The 23,551-nt window shown below is 43.9% G+C and overlaps 1 protein-coding gene across 2 annotated transcripts in view; it reads right to left on the bottom strand.

Annotated features, from left to right (window-relative positions):
- Positions 1–23,544, bottom strand: part of parpbp (PARP1 binding protein) — a 27,196-nt gene extending 3,652 nt beyond the window's left edge. For both annotated transcript variants that reach the window (XM_020490961.2, XM_020490962.2), the window contains exons 1-9: positions 23,422–23,544; positions 23,056–23,210; positions 21,826–22,062; positions 21,593–21,703; positions 20,861–21,031; positions 20,574–20,728; positions 19,217–19,397; positions 18,907–19,088; positions 18,701–18,782 (exon numbers count right to left, since the gene is read on the bottom strand). In XM_020490961.2, coding sequence (XP_020346550.1) covers positions 18,701–18,782; positions 18,907–19,088; positions 19,217–19,397; positions 20,574–20,728; positions 20,861–21,031; positions 21,593–21,703; positions 21,826–22,062; positions 23,056–23,205 — 1,269 coding nt within the window. In that variant the 5' untranslated portion in view covers positions 23,206–23,210; positions 23,422–23,544. The remainder of the gene's footprint in view (positions 1–18,700; positions 18,783–18,906; positions 19,089–19,216; positions 19,398–20,573; positions 20,729–20,860; positions 21,032–21,592; positions 21,704–21,825; positions 22,063–23,055; positions 23,211–23,421) is intronic.
- Positions 23,545–23,551: the final 7 nt, after the last annotated feature.

The following is a 23,551-nucleotide window of genomic DNA, read 5'->3' as shown; positions in this document are numbered from 1 at the left end:
AATCTTGTGAGAGGGAGGGAATCAGATTTAATTGGTCCTCAACTTGCAGCTTGGACACTTCATTCAAGGATAAATGGAGTTTAACTGCCTGGTATCAGGTTAGTTCTGAAATATTTGTTACTGTAGAAATGTAGCTGGCTTAAAGATGAGAGCACTTTTGTGGAACTGGCAAGCTGTCATTCAGGAAAGGGTCGCAGCAGTTTAGCTAGTGCTTTTTGTGGTGGGACAGCCAACGGAAAACAGAGCATAGAGATTGGCAATGTCAAATCAAATTATTTGTCACATACATGGTAAGCCATGTTAATGCGAGTGTAGCAAAATGCTTGTGCTTCTAGTGCCGACCATGCAGTAATACCTAACACACACACACACACACACACACACACGGAAAGGAATTAATAAAAAAATATGGATGTGCAATGGCCGAATGGCATAGGCAAGATGCAGTAGATGGTATAGAGTACAGTATACACTGGGGCAAAAAAGTATTTAGTCAACCACCAATTGTGCAAGTTCTCCCACTTAAAAATATGAGAATTTACAGGCCTCTCTCATTAGGTACACTTCAACTATGACAGACAAAATGAGAAATATAATCCATAATCACATTGTAGGATTTTTAATGAATTTATTTGCAAATTATGGTGGAAAATAAGTATTTGGTCAATAACAAGTTTCTCAATACTTTGTCATTGCCAACAAAGGGTATATAAACAGAGGTCAAACGTTTTCTGTAAGTCTTCACAAGGTTTTCATACACTGTTGCTGGTATTTTGGCCCATTCCTCCATGCAGATCTCCTCTAGAGCAGTGATGTTTTGGGGCTGTTGCTGGGCAACACGGACTTTCAACTCCCTCCAAAGATTTATGTGGTTGAGATCTGGAGACTGGCTAGGCCACTCCAGGACCTTGAAATGCTTCTTACGAAGCCACTCTTCGTTGCCCGGGCAGTGTGTTTGGGATCACTGTCATGCTGAAAGACCCAGCCACGTTTCATTTTCAATGCCCTTGCTGATGGAAGGAGGTTTTCACTCAAAATCTCACTATACATGGCCCCATTCATTCTTTCCTTTACACGGATCAGCTGTCCTGGTCCCGTTGCAGAAAAACAGCCCCAAAGCATGATGTTTCCACCCCCATGCTTCACAGTAGGTATGGCATTCTTTGTCCTTCAAACACGATGAGTTGAGTTTTTACCAAAAAGTTATATTTTGGTTTCATCTGACCATATGATATTCTCCCAATCTTCTTCTGGATCATCCAAATGCTCTCTAGCAAACTTCAGATGGGCCTGGACATGTACTGGCTTAAGCAGGGGGACACGTCTGGCACTGCAGGATTTGAGTCCCTGGCGGCGTAGTGTGTTACTGATGGTAGGCTTTGTTACTTCTGGTCCCAGCTCTCTGCAGGTCATTCACTAGGTCCCCCTGTGTGGTTCTGGGATTTTTGCTCACCGTTCTTGTGATCATTTTGACCCCACGGGGTGAGATCTTGCGTGGAGCCCCAGATCGAGGGAGATTATTAGTGGTCTTGTATGTCTTCCATTTTCTAATAATTGCTCCCACAGTTGATTTCTTCAAACCAAGCTGCTTACCTATTGCAGATTCAGTCTTCCCAGACTGGTACAGGTCTACAATTTTGTTTCTGGTGTCCTTTGACAGCTCTTTGGTCTTGGCCATAGTGGAGTTTGGAGTGTGACTGTTTGAGGTTGTGGATAGGTGTCTTTTATACTGATAACAAGTTCAAACAGGTGCCATTAATACAGGTAACAAGTGGAGGACAGGAGAGCCTCTTAAAGAAGGTCTGTGAGAGCCAGAAATCTTGCTTGTTTGTAGGTGACCAAATACTTATTTTCCACCATAATTTGCAAATAAATAAATTAAAAATCCTACAATGTGATTTTCTGGAATTTTTTCCTCATTGTCTGTCATATTTGAAGTATACCTATGATACAAATTACATGCCTCATATTTTTTAGTGGGAGAACTTGCACAATTGGTTGCTGACTAAATACTTTTTTGCCCCACTGTTCACACATGAGGAGAGTAATCTAGGGTATGTAAACATTATATAAAAGTGGCATTGTTAAAAGTGGCTAGTGATTTGAGTCAGTATGTTGTCAGCAGCCACTCATTGTTAGTGATGTCTGTTTAACAGTCTGATGACCTTGTCGGTCTCTCGATCCCAGCTTTAATGCACCTGTACCGACCTCGCCTTCTGGATGATAGCGAGGTGAACAGGCAGTGGCTCGGGTGGTTGTTGTCCTTGATGATATTTATGGCCTTCCTGTGACATCGGGTGGTGTAGCTGTCCTGGAGGGCAGGTAGTTTGCCCCCGGTGATGAGTTGTGCAGACCTCACTACCCTCTGGAGAGCCTTATGGTTCTGGGCGGAGTAGTTGCCATACCAGGCCGTGATACAGCCCGACAGGATGCTCTCGATTGTGCATCTGTAAAAGTTTGTGTTTTTGGTGGCAAGCCAAATTTCTTCTCCACACTGTCTGTGTGGGTCGGCCATTTCAGTTTGTCCGTGATGTGTACGCCGAGGAACTTTCCACCTTCACTACTGTCCCGTCGATGTGGGATAGGGGGTGCGCCCTCTTGTTTCCTGAAGTCCACAATCTCCTTTGTTTTGTTGACATTGAGTGAGAGGTTATTTTCCTGACACCACACTCCAAGGGCCCTCACCTCCTCTAGTGTCGTCTGCAAATTTGATGATTGAGTTGGAGGCTTGCATGGCCACGCAGTCATGGGTGAACAGGGAGTACAGGAGAGGGCTGAGAACGCACCCTTGTGGGGCCCGTGTTGAATATCAGCGGGGTGGAGATGTTTCCTACCCTCACCACCTGGGGGAGGCCCATCAGGAAGTCAAGGACCCAGTTGCACAGGGCGGGGTCAAGACCCAGGGCCCCAAGCTTAATGATGAGCTTGAAGGGTACTATGGTATTAAATACTGAGCTGTAGTCGACGAACAGCATTCTTACACAGGTATTCCTCTTGTCCAGATGGGTTAGGGTAGTGTGCAGTGTGATTGCGTCTGCGGACCTATTGGGGTGGTAAACAAATTGGAGTGGGTCTAGGGTGGAGGTGATATGATCCTTGCCTCATCTCAAAGCACTTGACGGAAGTGAGTGCTATGGGGCAATAGCTTTCTTGGGAACAGGAACAATGGTGGCCCTCTTGAAGCATGTCCGTAAACACACCAGCCAGCTCGTCTGCGCATGCTCTGATGACGCGGCTAGGGATGCAGTCTGGGCCGGCAGCCTTGCCAGGGTAAACATGTTTAAATGTTTTTCACATTGGCTGCAGTGTAGGAAAGCCAATCTTCTCTAGTTGCGCTGTGATAGGCTCAGTGTTCTGTCACTCATGGGGACACTATGCCACCGCAAAATCTACAAGGAGAGCTCAAATTCAAGCACCTTGGGTGCTGCCATAGATTTATTTTAGAAGTGCCCATCTAAGAAGGCTCAAGTTAATTGGCCACAGATAGTGACATAACAACCGTAGCTTTGATTGTACTGATCATGTCATTATCATACTTTCAAAATCTTAGCTAGCAGGCAGGCATCATGTCAACAAGCTACTGGCAAATTCTTTTAAATTGTCATAAGATAACGTATCGGTGCTCATCGGCCATACAGTGCCTTAAGACCCCTTTCCCACATTTTGACAAAGCAAATACAGGTTTAGAAATGTTGTTTGCAAATTAGATTTAAAAAAAAAAAAAAATTCAGACCCTTCTCAGACTCAACATTGAGCTCAAGTGCATCCTGTTTCCATAGATCACCTGTGGTAAATTCAATTGATTGGTCAGGATTTGGAGACACACACCCCTATTTAAGGTACCACAGTTGACAGGGCACGTCAGAGCAAAAAACAAGCCATGAGGTTGAAGGAATTGTCCATAGAGCTCAGAGGCAGCATTGTGTCAAGGCACAAATGTGGGGAAGGGTATCGAAACATTGGAGGTGCAAGAACAGTGGCCTCTATCCTTCTTAAATTTGAAGAAGTTTGGAACCACCAAACTGAGCAATCAGGGGAGAAAGGTCTTGGTCAGGGAGGTAACCAAGAAGCTGATGGTCACGCTGACAGAGAGAGTTCCTCTGTGGAGACAATCTCTGCAGCACTGCAAATCAGGCCTTTACGGTAGAGTGGCCAGACAAACCACTGTTTAATATTCAAATTACATTTTTTTTTTAAAAGGACACATGACAGCACGCTTAGAGTTTGCCAGAAGGCACCTAAAAAAAAAAAAAAAAAAAAAAAACTTAGACCACAAGATTCTCTGGTCTGATGAAACAGATTGAACTCTTTGGACTGAATTCCAAGTATCACATCTGGAGGAAACCGGTCACAATCCATACGGTGAAGCATGGTGATGGCATCCTGCTGTGGGGATGTTTTCAGCGGCAGGGACTGGCAGACTAGTCAGGATTGAGGGAAAGATGAACAGAGCAAAGTACAGAAGTGGCTTCGTGACAAGTCTCTGAATGTCCTTGAGTGGCCCAGCCAGAGGCCGGACTTGAAGCCGATCGAACATCTTTGGAGACCTGAAATTAGCTGTGCAGCGACGCTCACCCTCCAACCTGACAGTTTGAGAGGATCTGCAGAGAAAAATGGGATAAACTCCAAATACAGATGTATCAATCTTGTAGCATCATACCCAAGAAGACTTGAGGCTGTAATCACTGCAAAAGGTGCTCCAAAGTACTTAGAGGGTCTGAATACTTATGTAAAATGTGATATTTGCAGTGATATACATACATACATACACATACACACACACACACACACACACAACGTGCCAAAAGTGTTCAAACTTTAACTTTATGTCATTATGGGATATTGTTTAAATTGAGAGGGGAACAATATCATCCATTTTAGAATAAGGCTGAAACGTAACAAAATGTGGAAAAAGCCAAGGGGTCTGAATAACTTACCAATGTAATGTTCACAGTGCATTTAGAAAGGGAAGACCCCCATGGAATTGACAAAAATGAATGGCAACTTATTGGCATTGGGCAAACCATACACAATCGCAAATACCACTCAAATGGACAGCAGTTGATCAAAACCATACGGCAAGTGCCTAGTGTCATATCCCTAAAATGGTGACTGCGCTCCACTGTAGATTTTCATTTGGCAAATAGTCAAACTCAAGACAAAGGGTGAAATGGAGAAAGAAAGTTGTATAATTAAACACACACATATATACACATAACCGTATAAACATACATTCCTCTTATTTTATTGTGTTCGTCCATAAGGCCTATGATTTTGTCCATTTGCAATATATGATCAGTGAACTTGGCCAAATGGCATGAGAAATGTCCAATTGAGGTGTGTGTACTAATATACACTGCTCAAAAAAATAAAGGGAACACTTAAACACCACAATGTAACTCCAAGTCAATCACACTTCCGTGAAATCAAACTGTCCACTTAGGAAGCAACACTGACAATAATTGGAATGGACAACAGGTGGAAATTATAGGCAATTAGCAAGACACCCCCAATAAAAAGGAGTGGTTCTGCAGGTGGGGACCACAGACCACTTCTCAGTTCCTATGCTTCCTGGCTGATGTTTGTCACTTTTGAATGCTGGCGGTGCTTTCACTCTAGTGGTATCATGAGACGGAGTCTACAACCCACACAAGTGGCTCAGGTAGTGCAGCTCATCCAGGATGGCACATCAATGCGAGCTGTGGCAAGAAGGTTTGCTGTGTCTGTCAGCAGTGTGCAGAACATGGAGGCGCTACCAGGAGACAGGCCAGTACATCAGGAGACGTGGAGGAGGCCGTAGGAGGGCAATAACCCAGCAGCGCTACCTCCGCCTTTGTGCAAGGAGGAGCACTGCCAGAGCCCTGAAAAATGACCTCCAGCAGGCCACAAATGTGCATGTGTCTGCTCAAACGGTCAGAAACAGACTCCGTGAGGGTGGTATGAGGGTCCGACGTCCACAGGTGGGGATTGTGCTTACAGCCCAACACCGTGCAGGACGTTTGGCATTTGCCAGAGAACACCAAGATTGGCAAATTTCTTCATTGGCGCCCTGTGCTCTTCACAGATGAAAGCAGGTACACACTGAGCACGTGACAGTCTGGAGACGCCGTGGAGAACGTTCTGCTACCTGCAACATCCTCCAGCATGACCGGTTTGGCGGTGGGTCAGTCATGGTGTGGGGTGGCATTTCTTTGGGGGGGCCCCACACAGCCCGTTCCCCAGACCTGACTCCAATTGAGCACATCATGTCTCGCTCCATCCACCAACGCCACAGAATGTCCTGGAGTTGACGGATGCTTGAGTCCAGGTCTGGGAGATCATCCGCCACCTCATCAGGCGCATGCGCAGGCGGTGTAGGGAGGTCATACAGGCACGTGGAGGCCACACACACACTACTGAGCCTCATTTTGACTTGTTTTAAGAACATTACATCAACGTTGGATCAGCCTGTAGTGTGGTTTTCCACTTTAAATTTTGAGTGTGACTCCAAATCCAGACCTCCATGGGTTGATACATTTGATTTCCATTGATAATTTGTGTGATTGTTGTCAGCACATTCAACTATGTGAAGAAAAAAAGTATTTAATAAGAATATTTCATTAATTCAGATCTAGGATGTGTGTTATTTTAGTGTTCCCTTTATTTTTTTGAGCAGTGTATATATTAAGCCCTGAATCAACCTAGAAGGTATATTTGTCATGTTTGAGCAGAGGAAGTATTAATTTCTCATTGATGTGGATTTCAGCCTGTCCATTTGGTGATGGGATAATCCCTCATTAAATACATTGGAAATGGACAAACAAAGTGTTCATTTGCAATGTCCTACAATGGGCATTTATCATCACGAATTGGACATGGTCTAATATTCTGCAGAAATGCCCAAATTGACAGGCTCATTGAACTTGGGATGGACGAGCAGCAAGATAATGGTTCCTCCCCATCGCTTGTTGGTGCAATGAGAGAAGGTCGACCGATTAATTAGGGCCGATTTCAAGTTATAACAATCGGAAAATCCGTATTTTTGGGCACCGTTTTTTAAATTTAACTAGGCAAGTCAGTTAATTAAGAACTCTTATTTTCAATGACTGCCTAGGAACGGTGGGTTAACTGCCTTGTTCAGGGGCAGAACGACAGGTTCTCACCTTGTCAGCTCGGGGGAATCCAATCTTGTAACCTTACTAGTCCAACGCTAGTCCAATGCTCTAACCACCTGCCCCTCATTGCACTCCACAAGGAGCCTGCCTGTTACGCGAATGCAGTAGAAGCCAAGGTAAGTTGCTAGCAAGCATTCAACTTCTTATAAAAAAGAATCATAATCACTAGTTATGACTACACATGGTTGATGATATTACTTGTTTGTTTATCTAGTGTGTCCAGCGCTGCAAATAATTGATGCAACACTGGGGGATGACAGAAGCGCATTTGCGAAAAGAAAAAAAGCACAATCGTTGGACGACTACCTAATCATAAACACCAATGCCTTTCAAATCAATAAACAGAAGGAAATCTATTTAAACCTGCATATTTAGCTAAAAGAAATCCAGGTTAGTAGGCAATATTAAACAGGTGAGTGTCATTTCTCTTGCGTTCATTGCATGCAGAGTCAGGGTATATGCAACAGTTTGGGCATCCTGACGTAATAAGGAAATAACATTGAAGGTTGTGCAATGTAACAAGAATATTTAGACTTCGGGATGCCACCAGTTAGATAAAATACCGAACGGTTCCGCATTTCACTGAAATGAACGTTTTGTTTTCGGTACTCCTTACCCAGCCATGGACCTCAAGCACCCCCCTGAAGCCATATTAAAAATGCTCCTAGTAATCGGTTCAGATTACCAGGTGCACGGCTGTCCATTTGAAATGTCTGACAACAGGCATTTACCATGCTCTAATATACTGCAGAAATGCCCAATTGACTGGCCTGTTGAACTCTGGATGGCCGGGCAGCGATAGTGGTTACTCTCCTTCGCTCGTTAGTGTTGAGTTCAGGCAGTCCATTTGGTGATGGTTCATCACTGTTTAAACTTATAGCACACGGACAAAAGTCAGCCATCAAGTCTGCAGCAAACAGTCAATAAGATATCATTCGGACACCAAACCCACTTTGTCCAACACGTTTAGAAACCAACTTTCACATTTCAGAGCAGGCCCAAAATTCACAGCGCCTTCTGTTTAAACCATAATAATAACATTAAAACACGTAGTTAAGTTCTAGCTGCAGGTCCAGTTCTGACATGTGTAGGCCTAGCTGAGTGGATCCTGGATTTCGGCTCAATAGGTCATTCGGAGCCAGAGCAGCGACAGTGTTCAGAATGAACTTTTTCCAGGCATTGCTACGGGGTCCCAGAAAGACCTATCGGACAGAAACTTTAGGGTCCGTCTATGGGCCGAGGCGGTTTCAATGCACCTAGTCTTGCGATTCCGGGACTTTTCTAAATGTCGTTATTTTTGCAATGTTCAAAATGAATTGAAGTCATTGCAAATGGACAAGGCTGTTTCTCAGCCTGAGAACCTTCTAGAGCCACATAACTCACCGTGCACTATCAACTTAAGCTCTAGAAAGTATAAAGTTTCAGAGCTCTAGGTCTGACGGGTCGAACACAGGTAACTATTGCCTTGACAGATTTGTCTGAACACGCCACAACTTAGTGCTGCATTACTTTTTTTGACCTTTAATCCCAGAAAATGGGCCTTGAAGCATTGAGGCCTCTACACCATCTTGTTTCTGGGATAAAAGCCCATTTTGCCAAACCTGTGCTCACCGAATTGTCTTCAAAATCTTTTCCAATTAGGAGAAACGGCCATGTCCGTTTTGTGAGGTTTTGTGCATTTGCAATAAGCAGCCAGTCGCCACCTGGAGCAATATTCCAGCACAATGGAAAAAATGACCAAAAAGTTGACATTTTATTTAAAATAAAAGGGAAACCAAAATGTCCGAGAGACTATTTGAGGACTTCCCGGAAGATCTGGCCGTGGGGCACGACCTGAGGCCGTCGGACGATTTTAATAATACACTCGGACATCTAGTAAGGGGCCGTACATTTGCAATATGGAGATCCTCAACCATACAGGTAAATGCCATCAGCATCCCCCATGTAGGAAATTGTAAGTTCAACAATAAGTGGTGTGGAATTTTCTTTTCAATAAATCAATGGCTAACGGCAAATGCTGAAAAGCAATCACTAGCCTGCTATTCAAAGGAGAGGGGGTGTGGTCCAAGTCTGGGTACCTTTTCCAAGTTTAAAAGGATAAACATGCACCTGCAACATCATGGGCCAGAAGAGGTTTAATACATTGGCCATGCTGTCAATCCAGCATGACTTCTGCTGTGTTCAAAACTAAACTCAGAAATCTGCGACTTCAAGACAAATACTGTAAGAATTGCCCATGTTCTGAATTCTGTCATACATTTTTTTTAAAGCGCTGAAAGACTACAGTCTTAACTTGTTCATTAATGTCTTAATCAAAATTATGGATTGCCTCATCCGCTCATCATTCCCTTATGCCATAGTTTGTACATCTCAGATGTCAGTAGAAACCACATTTGTTTAAGTCAGGTTTTTTTTTTTTTAAAGGCAGTAAATGAGGCTGAAACAGTTTCACTGCCAGACAAGGCTCGACTGAAAGTCAGGTGTAGCAGTGGTAAGGATTAACTCAATAGTGCTGAAAAGAAAGCTCTGCTGTTGGGGAAGTTATGTAGGCCCTAACAGTTTGTGGGCACCATTTGTCAGTTATAGTGCAATTGATGCATTGTTAAGTGTTGTGTAGGGGCTTTGCTAGCATGCAAAACAATTGGGGTAGTTTGCACCACCAAGATATACATGCTAAAATTGCCAATGGAACTGGCTATCCCAAGTTGAAAGTTACCCCGTTAACATCAAACCACGTACAGGGATCAGGGACCGGTTTCTCAAAAGCTTCTTAACAGAAATTGGCCTTGATAAAACAGTCGTAGGGACAGCGTTAAAATCTCCCTCGTTAACATTGCACTTGAAGAGGCCACAATTGAAAATGTCCGTAATCTAATGCCTGCCTCACACTCAGAACAGCTAAATGTGTCATGCTTTTTGCCCTCCTGCATCACTTTATATACAGATCCCCCGCTAAACAAACACGGTTTATCCGTTTGACCACCGATAAAAATACAAAGTTGTCTTTGCAATTGACACACCATGTATAAAAATATGCTACAAATGAAAAGAGATGACAACATTGAAATATAAATGTTATTTCAAATCAAACGTTACTTGCCACATGTGCCGAATACAACAAGCGTAGACTTCACAAGTCCTTAATCAACAGTGCAGAGCAAGAAAAAAAAAACTACCAAGTAGGCCGAAATAAAAAACAACGAGGCTATATACACAAATTTATTGTTAACGAACTATAGTTTGCCAGTCGGTTAGGACATCTCCTTTGTGCATGACAAGTCATTATTACAACAATTGTTTACACAGACAGAATTCCAGTGGGTCAGAAGTTTACATACACTAAATTGACTGCCTTTAAAAAGCTTGGAAAATTCCAGAAAATGTCATGGCTTTAGAAGCTTCAGATTAGAGGACGACCGATTGATTTTTCAACGCTGATAGGATGATCAAAAAAAGCCGATACCAATTAAAAATCGGACGATTATACATTTGTAATAATGACAATTAGAACAATACCGAATTACCTTATTTTAACTTAATACATCAATAAAAACAATTTAGCCTCAAATAAATAATGAAACATGTTCAATTTGGTTTAGATAATGCAAAAACAGTGTTGGAGAAGTGCAATTTTGCCATGTAAAAAAGCTAACGTTTAAGTTCCTTGCTCAGAACATATGAAAGCTGGTGGTTCCTTCTAACATGAGACTTCAATATTCCCAGGTAAGAAGCAGGTTGTAGTCATTATAGGACTATTTCTCTCTATACCATTTGTATTTCATATACCTTTGACTATTGTATGTTCTTATAGGCACTATAGTATTGTCAGCTTAATCTCAGGAGTTGATAGGCTTGAAGTCATAAACAGCACAATGCTTGAAGCACAGCGAAGAGCTGCTGGCAAATGCAGGAAAGTGCTGTTTGAATGAACGCTTAAGAGCCTGCTGCCTACCACCGCTCAGTCAGACTGCGCTATCACAGACTTAATTATAATAACAGAAATAAAAGCCTTAGGTCATTAATATGGTCAAATATGGAGACTATACTTCGAAAACATTTATTCTTCCAGTGAAATACGGAACGGTTCCAGGTGGCATCCCTAAGTCTAAATATTGCTATTACATTGCACAACCTCCAATGTTATGTCATAATTATGTACAATTCTGGCAAATTAATTAGGGTCTTTGTTAGGAGGAAATGGTCTTCACCTAGTTCGCAACGAGCCAGGCAACCCAAACTGTTGCATATAACCTGACTCTGCTTGCACAGAACAAGAGAAGTGACAATTTCCCTAGTTAAAAGAAATGCAAGTTAGCAGGCAATATATGCTTGTGTATTGATTTTAAGAAAGGCATCGTTGTTTATGCTTAGGTTCACAGTGGTGCAACGACAAGAGCTTTTTTCACAAATACGCTTGTTAAAATCGTCACCCGTTTGGCGAAGAACAAGCTAGATAATAATCTTAACATAATTACTAGTTTATATAAAAACCAAACTTATAAGATAAGTTTAATGCTAGCTAGCAACTTACCTTGGCTCGTTGCTGCACTCGCATAACAAGTAGTTAGCCTGCCATGCAGTCTCCTCGGAGAGTGCAAAGTAAATCGGCCATAATCGGTGTCCAAAAATGCCTGGACCTTGTGAAGATGCTGGTGGAAACCGGTACAAAAGTATCTATATCCACAGTAAAACAAAGAACCCTATATCGACAACCGGAAAGGCCGCTCAGCAAGGAAGAAGCCACAGCTCCAAAACCACCATAAAAAAAGCCAGACAGTTTGCAACTGCACTTGGGGACAAAGACTGGAGAAATGTCCTCTGGTCTGATGAAACAAAAATAGAACTGTTTGGCCATAATGACCATTGTTATGTTTGGAGGAAAAAGGGATGCTTGCAAGCTGAAGAACACCATCCCAACCGTAAAGCACAGGGGTGGCAGCATCATGTTGTGGGGGTGCTTTGCTGCAGGAGGGACGGGTGCACATCAAAAGACATGGCATCATGAGGAAAATGTGGATATATTGAAGCAATATCTCAAGATATCAGTCAGGAAGTTAAAGCTTGGTCACAAATGGGTCTTCCAAATGGACAATGACCCCAAGCATACTTCCAAAGTTGTGGCAAAATGGCTTAAGGACAACAAATTCAAGGTATTGGAGTGGCCATCAAAGCCCTGACCTCAATTCCATAGAAAATGTGGGCAGAACTGAAAAAGTGTGTGAGGAAGGAGGCCTACAAACCTGACTCATTTACACCAGCTCTGTCAGGAGGAATGGGCCAAAATGCACCCAACCTATTGGGGGGGGAAGCTTGTGGAGGGCTACCCGAAACGTTTGACCAAAGTTGATTTATTTTTAAAGGCAATGCTACCAAATACACTCAATTAGTATGTAAACTTCTGACCTACTGAGAATGTGAGGAAAGAAATGTCAGAATTATCACATTCTTCAAATAAAGTGATGATCCTAACTCACCTAAGACAAGGAATATTTACTAGGATTAAATGTCATGAATTGTGAAAAACTGGAGTTTTAAATGTATTTGGCTAAGGTGTATGTAAACTACTGACTTCAACTGTAGGTTCTGGATGGCAGGAAGCTTGGCCACAGTGATGTACTGGGCCGTACGCACTACCCTCTGTAGCGCCTTACGGTCAGATGCGATACCAGGCGGTGATGCAACCGGTCAGGATGCTCGATGGTGCAGCTGTAGGACCTTTTGAGGATCTGGGGACCCATGCCAAATCTTTCCAGTCTCTAGAGCGGGAAAATTTTGTTGTGCCCTCTTCACAACTGTCTTGGTATGTTTGGACCATGATAGTTCGTTGGTGAAGTGGACACCAAGGGACTTGCAACTCTAGACCCGCTCCATTACAGCCCTGTCGGTGTTTATGGGGGCCTGTTTGGCTCACCTTTTCCTGTAGTCCACGATCAGCTCCTTTGTCTTGCTCACATTGAGGGAGAGGTCGTGGTCCTGGCACCACATTGCCAGTTCTCTGACCTCCCTGTAGGCAGTCTCATCGTTGTCAGTGATCAGGCCTACCACAGTTGTGTCTTCAGCAAACTTGTTGTTGGAGTCGTGTTTGGCCATGCAGTCGTGGGTGAACAGGGAATACAGGTGGGGACTAAGCACACCCCTGAGGGGCCCACGTGTTAAGGATCAGCGTTGCAGACGTGTTGTTGCCTACACTTACCACCTGGGGGCAGCCTGTCAAGAAGTCGAGGATCCAGTTGCAGGGGAGGTGTTTAGTCCCAGAGTCCTTAGCGATGTGCTTCATAGGCACTATGGTGTTGAATGCTGAGCTGTGGTCAATGAACAGCATTCTCACATTGTTCTTTTTGTCCATGTGAGAGAGGGCAGTGTGGAGTGCAATTGAGATTGCATCTGTAGCTCTGTTGGGGCAGTATGCAAATTGGAGCGGGTCTAGTGTCCGGGAGGACGTGGTTGGTGTGAGCCATGACCAGTCTTTCAAAGTACTTCATGGTTACCGATGTAGGTGCCATGGGGCGGTAATCATTTAGGCAGGTTACCGTCACTTCTTTGGACACAGGGACTATGGTGGTCTGCTTGAAACATGTTGGAAATAGACTCAGTCAGGTAGAGGTTGGAAAAGCCAGTGAAGACACTTGACAGTTGGTATCAGCATGCTTGGAGTACATGCCCTGTGAAATCAGTCTGGACCAGCGGCTTTGTGAATGTTGATCTGTTTAAAGGTTTTGTTTACGGCTACTGAGAGCGTTATATCACAGTCATCCAGAACAGCTGGTGCTCTCGTGCATGCCTCAGTGTTGCTTGCGAGCGCCACTGGGCAGCTCGCGTCTGAGTTTCTTTGTAATCTGAAATAGTTTAAGCCCTGCAACATCCGACGGGTGTCAGCGCTGGTGTAGTAGGATTCAATCTTAATCCTGTATTGGCGCTTTGCTTGTTTGATAGTCCACCTGAGGGAATAGTGGGATTTCTTATAAGTGTGCATAGTCTCCCGCGCCTTGAAAGTGGCAGCTCTAGCCTTTAGCTCGAGGCGGATGTTGCTGGTAATCCATGGATTCTGGTTGGAATATGTACGTACAGTCACTGTGGGGACAACGTCGATGCACTGATTGATGACGCCGATGACTGAGGTGGTGTATTCCTCAATGCCATTGGATGAATCCCAGCAGTCTGTGCTAGCAAAACAGTCCTGTAGTGTAACATCCACGTCAGACCACTTCCGTATTGAGCGAGTCACTGGTCCATCCTGCTAAAGTTCGCTTGTAAGCAGGAGTCAGATTTATCAAATGGAGGGCGGGGAGAGCTTTGCATGCATCTCTGTGTGTGGAGTAAAGGTGGTCTAGGATTTTTTCCCCCTGGTTGCACGTGACACACTGGTAAAAATGTGGTTAAATTGATTTAAGTTTGCGTGCATTAAAGTCCACGGCCACTAGGAGCATCGCTTCTAGGTGAGCATCTTTGCTTATGGCCTTTTTGAGTTGGTTGAGAGCAGTCTTAGTGCCAGCTTCGCTTTGAGCTGGTAAAGAGACAGCTACGAATAATATACACTGCTCAAAAAAATAAAGGGAACACTTAAACACCACAATGTAACTCCAAGTCAATCACACTTCAGTGAAATCAAACTGTCCACTTAGGAAGCAACACTGATTGACAATACATTTCACATGCTGTTGTGCAAATGGAATAGACAACAGGTGGAAATTATAGGCAATTAGCAAGACACCCCCAATAAAGGAGTGGTTCTGCAGGTGGGGACCACAGACCACTTCTCAGTTCCTATGCTTCCTGGCTCATGTTTTGGTCACTTTTGAATCCAGGCGGTGCTTTCACTCTAGTGGTAGCATGAGACGGAGTCTACAACCCACACAAGTGGCTCAGGTAGTGCAGCTCATCCAGGATGGCACATCAATGCGAGCTGTGGCAAGAAGGTTTGCTGTGTCTGTCAGCGTAGTGTGCAGAGCATGGAGGCGCTACCAGGAGACAGGCCAGTACATCAGGAGACCAACAACGCAGCAGCAGGACCGCTACCTCCGCCTTTGTGCAAGGAGGAGCACTGCCAGAGCAGGGGTGGCATTTCTTTGGGGGGGCCGCACAGCCCTCCATGTGCTCGCCAGAGGTAGCCTGACTGCCATGAGGTACCGAGATGAGATCCTCAGACCCCTTGTGAGACCATATGCTGGTGCGGTTCAAAGTTGGATCAGCCTGTAGTGTGGTTTTCCACTTTAATTTTGAGTGTGACTCCAAATCCAGACCTCCACGGGTTGATAAATTTGATTTCCATTGATCATTTGTGTGATTTTGTTGTCATCACATTGAACTATGTAAAGAAAAAAAGTATTTAATTAGAATATTTCATTCAGATCTAGGATGTGTTATTTTAGTGTTCCTTTATTTTTTTGAGTAGTGTAGATAACTCTTGATAGATATGATGCAGTCCACCGCATCACAAGGTCATACTTCAGGAGATCAATACCTTGAGACTTATTTAATATTAGACATCGCTCACCAGCTGTTATTGACAAAGACACACCCACCCCTCGTCTTACCAGAGGTAGCATCTGTTCTGCCGGTACATGGAAAATACCGCCAGCTCTGTATTGTCTGTTTCTTCATTCAGCCACGTCACGGTGAAACATAACTGCAACATCTTAATGTCCCGTTGGTAGGACAATTTTAATATTAGGTCATCAATTTGGTTTTCTAAACATTGCACGTTAGCAAGAATGGAAGGTATTGGGAGTTTACTCGCTCGCCTCTGAATTCTCAGAAGGATCCCCGATCGGCAGCCCTCATTTCCAGCGTCTTTTCACGCAAAAGGCGTGGATCTGGACCAGTTACAGGGAAAGCAGGATATCCTTCTCGGACTTGAAGGAAAAAGTTGATTTTTACATTTCTACTTGTAGGCTACTCGATAATCTCAACACATTTCATGTGTAGCCTTCTGTATCATATGCGCAATGTGGAAAATAATTTAAATACATTTTTATCGGGTAGGCATTACAATTAGTCAATATTTGCAGCAGTGGGTGGTAATATCTGTCAGTATTGTGATATAATTAATAAAAGTTAAAAGTTAAGAAAATATTTGAATGAAGAAAGCGGATCCAAGAGCAGCGCTGTGTCCATCCCATCAGTCTCGACATGCTCCAACGAGGCATTTAACGACTGTGCTGCATGGTGTTTTGGGAAACGCATGTAACATATTTAGCAGTTGTAGGAAAGACGCATTGTTGAAGACATTCGTATGCCTAAATGCCATCGCTATTGGGAAACCTGGCCGATCCACTCCTTTATCCTCTGATCTGGGCCTGCTGGGGATTATCACGACTCAAAGATTTCTCCCTCCAGGCCGGCAGGAGAGGCACAGTAGGGAAGGAGGAATCCAGTGGAGAAAAAAGAATGGTGTGCAAAGCTGGGTGGGACTGTAAAGCAGCAAAGGGGGGGGGGGGGGGGGGGTAAATAAAATCAAAGTCCTGAGAAGGCTGTTCAAAGAACTTCTCAAAGAGCACCTAAAACAACATTGAACTCCGTTCACCAGGCATGAAATGTACACGTACCCTCGTTGCATGCTAATAAAAAACGCCTCACTAACGCCAGAAATAATGACGGACAGGGGAGAACATAACATAACAGGCAGGGAGGTAGAAGACTGCCATGACATCCTGACATGCAGTCCACACTTAATCCAATTATAGCAGCTGGAAACAGCAGCATCTTGTTCTATTACAGGGAGAGGATGACATGGGGGGGTGGGGGGGGGGGGCGCTTCAGAGGCTGTCCTAAGACAACCTCTATAGACTGGTTGGCCTGGCCAGGCAAGGTAAGCAAATCCCGATGAGACATCAAGGAACAGCAGGTGCAAGCAATTGCTCTGTTCTCAGGTTTGTTTTTGAATGCATGCACACAAGGCCAATAGCCCACCTGCAAGATCAGGATATTAGGTGAGAAGTTGGCAGACGCATTGTGTTCTTATGGCAGATCCTCTTATGAGCCAGCTTGGATTTCATGGGGAAGAGGAATACTTCAAAGCATTGAAAGGCATCTTGTTAGAGATCAAATTATCACAGACGTCAATGGGTCATACTATTCATCCAAATGATGCAATTCAAGACATCTTGATTCAAGCGCACTTCATTTGATGAGTTATAACCGTTTTGCCGTGTTTATTCGGCCTGAAACAGACAAAAGCATGTGAGAAAAAGAACCACAACAATCTAAATGTGACTATCTGCATATGGGCCAGTTGACTGACGTTATTGTATGAGGACACTATTGGACAGGGGTCCGGATTGATAGACATGCAGCAGACAACAGGAAACAACCATTGAAGTTTCCCTTACTCGTCGAGTTAGGCGACAGATATGACATCTTTAAAGTGAAGTGGATGCAGAAAGCTTCCGCCTGCCGAGTTCAGGAAGCGGTGAGCAGCCCAGGGACCATTACAGCGCACTCCAGGAAGATGGCCAGAATGTGGAGAGCTAAAGTGACATCTGCTAGCGCAATCAAATAAAGGAGCCCATTTCCACAAAATGTGTTTAGCACACGTTTGAAAGGGGTTCAACCAGTCTATTTCATGTAGAGACAGAATGACCCAGCCCCTTTAAAATCTGAAACGAATTGTTTTAGATGAGCAAGCAGTTTCTACATCCAGGTTGTATTTGCTATGTAACTGGGTGCTTTTGAGGAACGGTATACTTGTTACTGACGAGCACAGCATGTTAGCGCCAGGTCTCAAGTCTACTAGTGCATCGTGGAAACAGCAAACGTGTACACTGAGGCAAGTCGATAAGCCCACAGCCTTCCAGGGTGCAAACACCACACAGACTGAGAATCAGTCCACATCCGCTCGTTATATCAATCCGTTTACATCCCGATAAATAGGGCCGATACCAGTAACACGATACTAGTATCGTGGCAAGAAAAAAAACATCAAAGTCACGTCAACAAACATTGTCACCCAGAGTCACATTTATTTCCCAAGCTATAGTAGACAACCTGTGTCCTTTAAAAATATTTATTTTTAAAGACAAGAGTTCTGCTTTGTGTTTTAATTTTTGCCATGGAAAAATTGTGATACTGGTATTGTCCTGGGCCTACTGAAAATGAAGAGAAAACATCTAGGGATGCTATACAATGACACAGTAAACAGGCAAACCCTCAGAGGGATTGACAAAAAGAGAAGAGTGGAGCATCTTCTGACCAGCTACTTATCAAACCAAGAAGGTGGAGCCTTGTTGAGAAGCATAACAAAACATGCCACTGGGAGGTTGCCAGTTTGAATCCCCCAATTGTAGAGGAGTAGTTTTATACCCCAGACTCACTCAGAGCAACCCACTGGACTAACGCTTGGAGCAAAAACACAGCTGTACAAACGTGAACGTGTAGAAGCCAGTTAAGACGAGGGGCGTCAACTGAGCAAATAAATAATACAATACTGGGGAGAAATTATAGGACATAAAGACATTATTTTTCAATGTTTGGACATCTGATTCGATGTTTTGTATTCGGGTCTCCTGGTCCTACTTGGAGGGTGGGAGGTGGGCGAGCTGTGTGTGTACCTTGGGTTTGAGTTGATCTTGTCGCTCCTGGACACGGTGTTGCAGGGGTTTTGGAGAGGAGCCAGTGGGAACCTCAGGGGATCTGAGGACACAGAAGCAATCAGAGACTGAAAGCAGCTGTTTATGAGTTAGAGGTTAGAGAGGCTGTGAAAACCTATTCAATATTAGCCTATTAAGTTTTGATTAGCGCGTGAGATGAGGCTTACCGGAACAGTGTGAGCATGCAGGTCCCCTCCCCCCCACCGAGGACAGCCTGATCCTCAGAGAGTAAGACTGCCTTGTTCCTGCAAGGCGGAGCCAAAGCATCTTCATCCAGCAATGCTATCAGGACCTTCACAGTCTCCCGACCTCCATAAGCAGTGGCGTGGTTAATAGCATGGTATCTAGGCTGAAGAGGATATACACAAAACACTATAGTGTTAAGATGACATTGATGTGGAGCAAACAAAAAAGGGCATTGACGTGAACATGTAGGCTGAGAGTGGTTGGAGTCGTTGGCCCAGAAAGGCATCATACCCTGGCTGGGCTGATCCCTGTCCCACTAGCCGACTGCAGTCTGTGGGACAGATGGATCTGAGCGATCCGCTCCTTGAGGTCCTTGGCGGTCTCGTCAGCTGCAGTGTACACAATGTCTCCACTGGCCCGCCCCTTCAACAGAGCTGCCCTGATACTGGTCACCAGACAAACGCCAGCAATACTAAGAAAAAACAAGTGTACATGAAATATTATAAATGCTTGCAATTATCTAAACCATTAGGCAGACAAGTCAAGCATCCTCCTACTTATAGGCCATGAGGAGAAATATTGATAAAGACGCTCCCTTTGTCGAAAGGTTTACGCATCACTGACCATGGAGTGACTGCAACATTATTGGGGTGCGTGAAAAGAGCAGCAAGTGTCAACACTGTGGCAAGTTGGGGTGGAGAAGGAGCAGGCTAGAATCCCTGACACAGCTATTATGAGGGGAGTGAGCCTCGGGAAATGAATCATCTGGGATACCAGATGTTAGCTGAACAAGAGGCCCTGAACCCTTCAGAGAAGGTGTTTGTGTGTGGAAATACAGTACTCCACTGAGGGTGTGAAGGGGGAGGTAGGGGTGCAGGCTGTTGAAAGAGCCATTCTGGCATCAGATCAGTCCAGTGTCCCATCAGAGAGGCACCACAGCAGAACAGGGAGAAAATCCTCAGTCATAAACACCCAGAAGGCCCCTGCTATGAGGGAACTGGGACAATACATCCAATATTATGGACTCTATCGCTATATAGCTGAGTGCCAAGATGTCAATCATCTAGCACTGTAGTTGCTACTGAAATTCAGGGGAAATTAGGCCTTGTTGTGACACAGGACTTCTCCCATTGCTTTAGATCAAAGTTCAGTCCACACGTTTTCATCAAATGACCAAACAATCTCTTAACCACATTTGTGGCACTGCCAAATGCTTGGAGAAAATCTGAATCAATCTGCAATTATACAAAGGCCATGAGTGATCAAGGAAATGGTAAGTTTGATGATAATAGTTATCAAACCAAGGAAGGAACATATTATCTTTTGACTTAGTCAATTTTACTTTGATGTCGCAGAGATAAACATGTTTTAGTAATTCACATGTTATAATGAGAACCTGGGTCAGAAGTCATTAGGGGGAAATCAGATCTGTACACAGCAATGGGCAGGTGGGATTTGATGACAAGGATAAGCAGAGTTGGAGTCTGCCAGGGCAGGGTGGTATTCATTAGGCACAAAACAAAAGAACAGACAAACCAGGAAGAACTACAGTACATGGGCCTATCCATTAAGGGTTGTTTTTTATCTTCCATTCCAAAACATTTTGCTACGATGTGCACTAATGAATACAACCTAGCTGGTTGAGTACCTTGGGTCAGGGTTGTCTCCCAATATCTCCTCCAGGTTGTCTGTGAAATGGACAAAGTCTGACAGGCCTTTAACATGTTTCCTCAGGGGGTCAGACTCAGCAGGGGCATAGCCCTTTCCTCCCAGCTGGACCGCTCTCACAAATGATGTCACAGCCTGCAATATATAGATGATTAACATGAGACCATAGGATTGTCATGTCGTCAACATTCATTGCTGAAACCCATAGATGAGTGTAATGATTGGAAACAAACATGGAAAGAGTAGAGGCCAATATGTCATTCTTACCAAGAAGAGTGACATGTTCTTGCTCCGTGCTTCACGCTTCAGGTCAGTAAAAGCTACACGTCCGAGCGATCTGCCAGGGGTGTCAAGGGTGTGCGCTAGGGCCATGTCGTTCTTGGAGTTGACCAGCTGATCCAGATAGGAGCAGAAGACCCTCCTCACCACCTTTCCTACCTATTGGGAGATTTACGAGCCTTTAAAACCACCAGCTGATGCCACAAACTACACACACGGTACCATTTAAAGTCAGAACACCATCTTCAACCCAAACCAACATTTCATAAACCTCGTCATCCCCAGGCAGTATTACAGTAGCAACCCGTATTCTACCCACTCATAAATCAGACAGTTGACAGGGCAGCAGCCTGGAGAGAGCAGCAGATGTCCTAGCCCAAAATGTCTGTTGCATTTTATAAACAGCTGCCTGGTCATTTAATTCACATTTTGCTCTTAAATCTGAGTGATATGATTTAAAGTTCCTGTTAATAAGAGTGAGACAGATTCCAGTGCCTGAAAAAGACTGGAAAAGCTAAGAGAATGAAAGTCTTACCAGGCTGACTGGGAAAAACAAGAGGGAACAGTGAAACCAAGTACCTTGGTTTCACAATAATATGAGCCAATGTAACATTTAATATTCTGGCCAAACCACCTTTGCTTATGTGAGTGGAGAGAATAGAGTCAGTTTGCTTACACTATGATGACCTGTATAATGCTGATATGTTCATACATGCTTACCTGTGTGCTGCATGGCTTTGACTTGCTTGATGGAGTCAAGGGGACCTGGGACAGGGAATCCCTCACCTCATAGGTCTCCATGTTACTGGACAGAAACTGAAACAGCTGGACCTTGGCAACATGAACACAGATTTAGCAGTTAACCTAACTGGCCTTTGAGACTATATCAAACAGTTGACTAAAACTTCCAATCATGGTCCATCATCCTAGTTTCAAGCAGGCCTAATACTCACTGAGCTCAGAGGCTCCTCAGGGTCCAGATCAACCCTCAGCTGTTTGTACATAGAGTGGATATCAATCAGGTCCATAGTGTTGGTGCGCTTCAGAAAGGAGTCGTATTCTTTCCTGATGATGTCATAGTTCTCTGGTCGGGAAGAGTCATTGTCAAGGGGCAGGTGAAGTTTGTCTAATAGTAAGTGTTTCCAGGCCACCAGGACATCACTCAGGGCAACACTGAACTCTCCACTCTCCTGTCAGAAGAGAGCAAAAGCAGATGGCTTAAAGCCATGACTGCTGCCTGTGATGGGAATCAGAATGCATAGTTCATGGAGAATTATCCTTCCATACAGTCTGGTGGGACCACGGGTGGGACAAATGATGTGATTATTTCTTTATAGGAGTCTTCTGACCATGTAATCAGGAGAAACTAGGCCCAAATGGCTATAATAGGGGTGCAGATAAACTCATTGCCTTAGTGACAACACGTTTTTGGAGTTATGCCATTAAATGTTAAGGCTTTGATCGCAGTATCGATCACAGTCAACTGCGTACCACGCAGCGTACCACGCAGGCTTGGGGGGCCTAAACCCCAAATAATTAGGAATATAAATACCAGAATGGACATTGAGCTTCTGATGGGATAAAGAGACATTTTGGTCAGGGAGTTGGTCAACCATGGTTAGCCAGTGCTGTGATAAGATGGAGTAAAATAATGAATGTGAAAAATGTCTGCACTGTATTTTTGTTAACTAACCAGCTTTAGATTAATGATTCCATAATTTGTTCATATTAACTGCCACTATTACATTCAAACAATGTAGTCAATCCACAGCTATACACTAGCTGAAATCAGTAGATAGACAAGTTGTAAATGCAACAAGTACTGATATTGTAGCATATACATGGCCCTCCCCCAATAGAATATTAATACAGTATAAGTCATGTCAAAAATGCTAAGAACAGTAAATCAGCTGTAAAACTGCAACAACAAAAAGTCTCAGCCTCATGGCAAAACGTGTAGAACAGCAGGAAATTAGTTTTAAAATGACAAAGTCACAGCCCCATTGCAGAATGGCAATGTAAAACCATCTTTTTCCTTTGCCCCATGGCACAAATTGTAGAAAACCAGTAAGTTAACAGATCCGCTCACAGGTTGGGGGCTTTCTCAATCTTGCAGGGGCCCTAAGAAACTGATGAATCCCTTGCTGTGACAAGTGGCCTACATAAAATGTTACCAGTTTTACCTGTTTATTGACCTCTGCAATGGCCAGCTGTAGAACCATCAACATTCCATCTGCCCCGTGGATGGTAGTCCTCTCTGACTCAAGAACCCGGTGGCATTCTCGCCTGAAGGTTCTCACCATTGTCTTCAGACGGTCCTCTAAATTCTCCATTGTCCCTGTGAAGGTGACAAGACTGTTTAGTTACATGTACGGAACCCCTCAAAAATGCAATGTAACGAACACAAACAAAGTGCCGTAAACGGCCTATTACAATGTATTAGTTAAACTGATTAACGTTAATTAAAGTTGATATAAACTACTACAACAATAGAGATGTAGGTTGCTGGTAGCTAGTGAAAACAAAATAACACCATTAAACACACTTACCTAAACAAATGTTATAGCCTCAAACACCACCTTTTTCGATATATCTCGAATATTTTAGGGACGTAGTAAGCGTATCGTTAAAATACGTTCACCACCCACGTAGCCAATGCACAAGCAGCTGATGCTTTGA

This window comes from Oncorhynchus kisutch, linkage group LG19 (genome assembly GCF_002021735.2).
Source record: "Oncorhynchus kisutch isolate 150728-3 linkage group LG19, Okis_V2, whole genome shotgun sequence".
Taxonomy (NCBI): Eukaryota; Metazoa; Chordata; class Actinopteri; order Salmoniformes; family Salmonidae; genus Oncorhynchus; species Oncorhynchus kisutch.
Note: the sequence above shows the minus strand (reverse complement) of the source record. Positions and strands in the feature narration are given on the sequence as shown.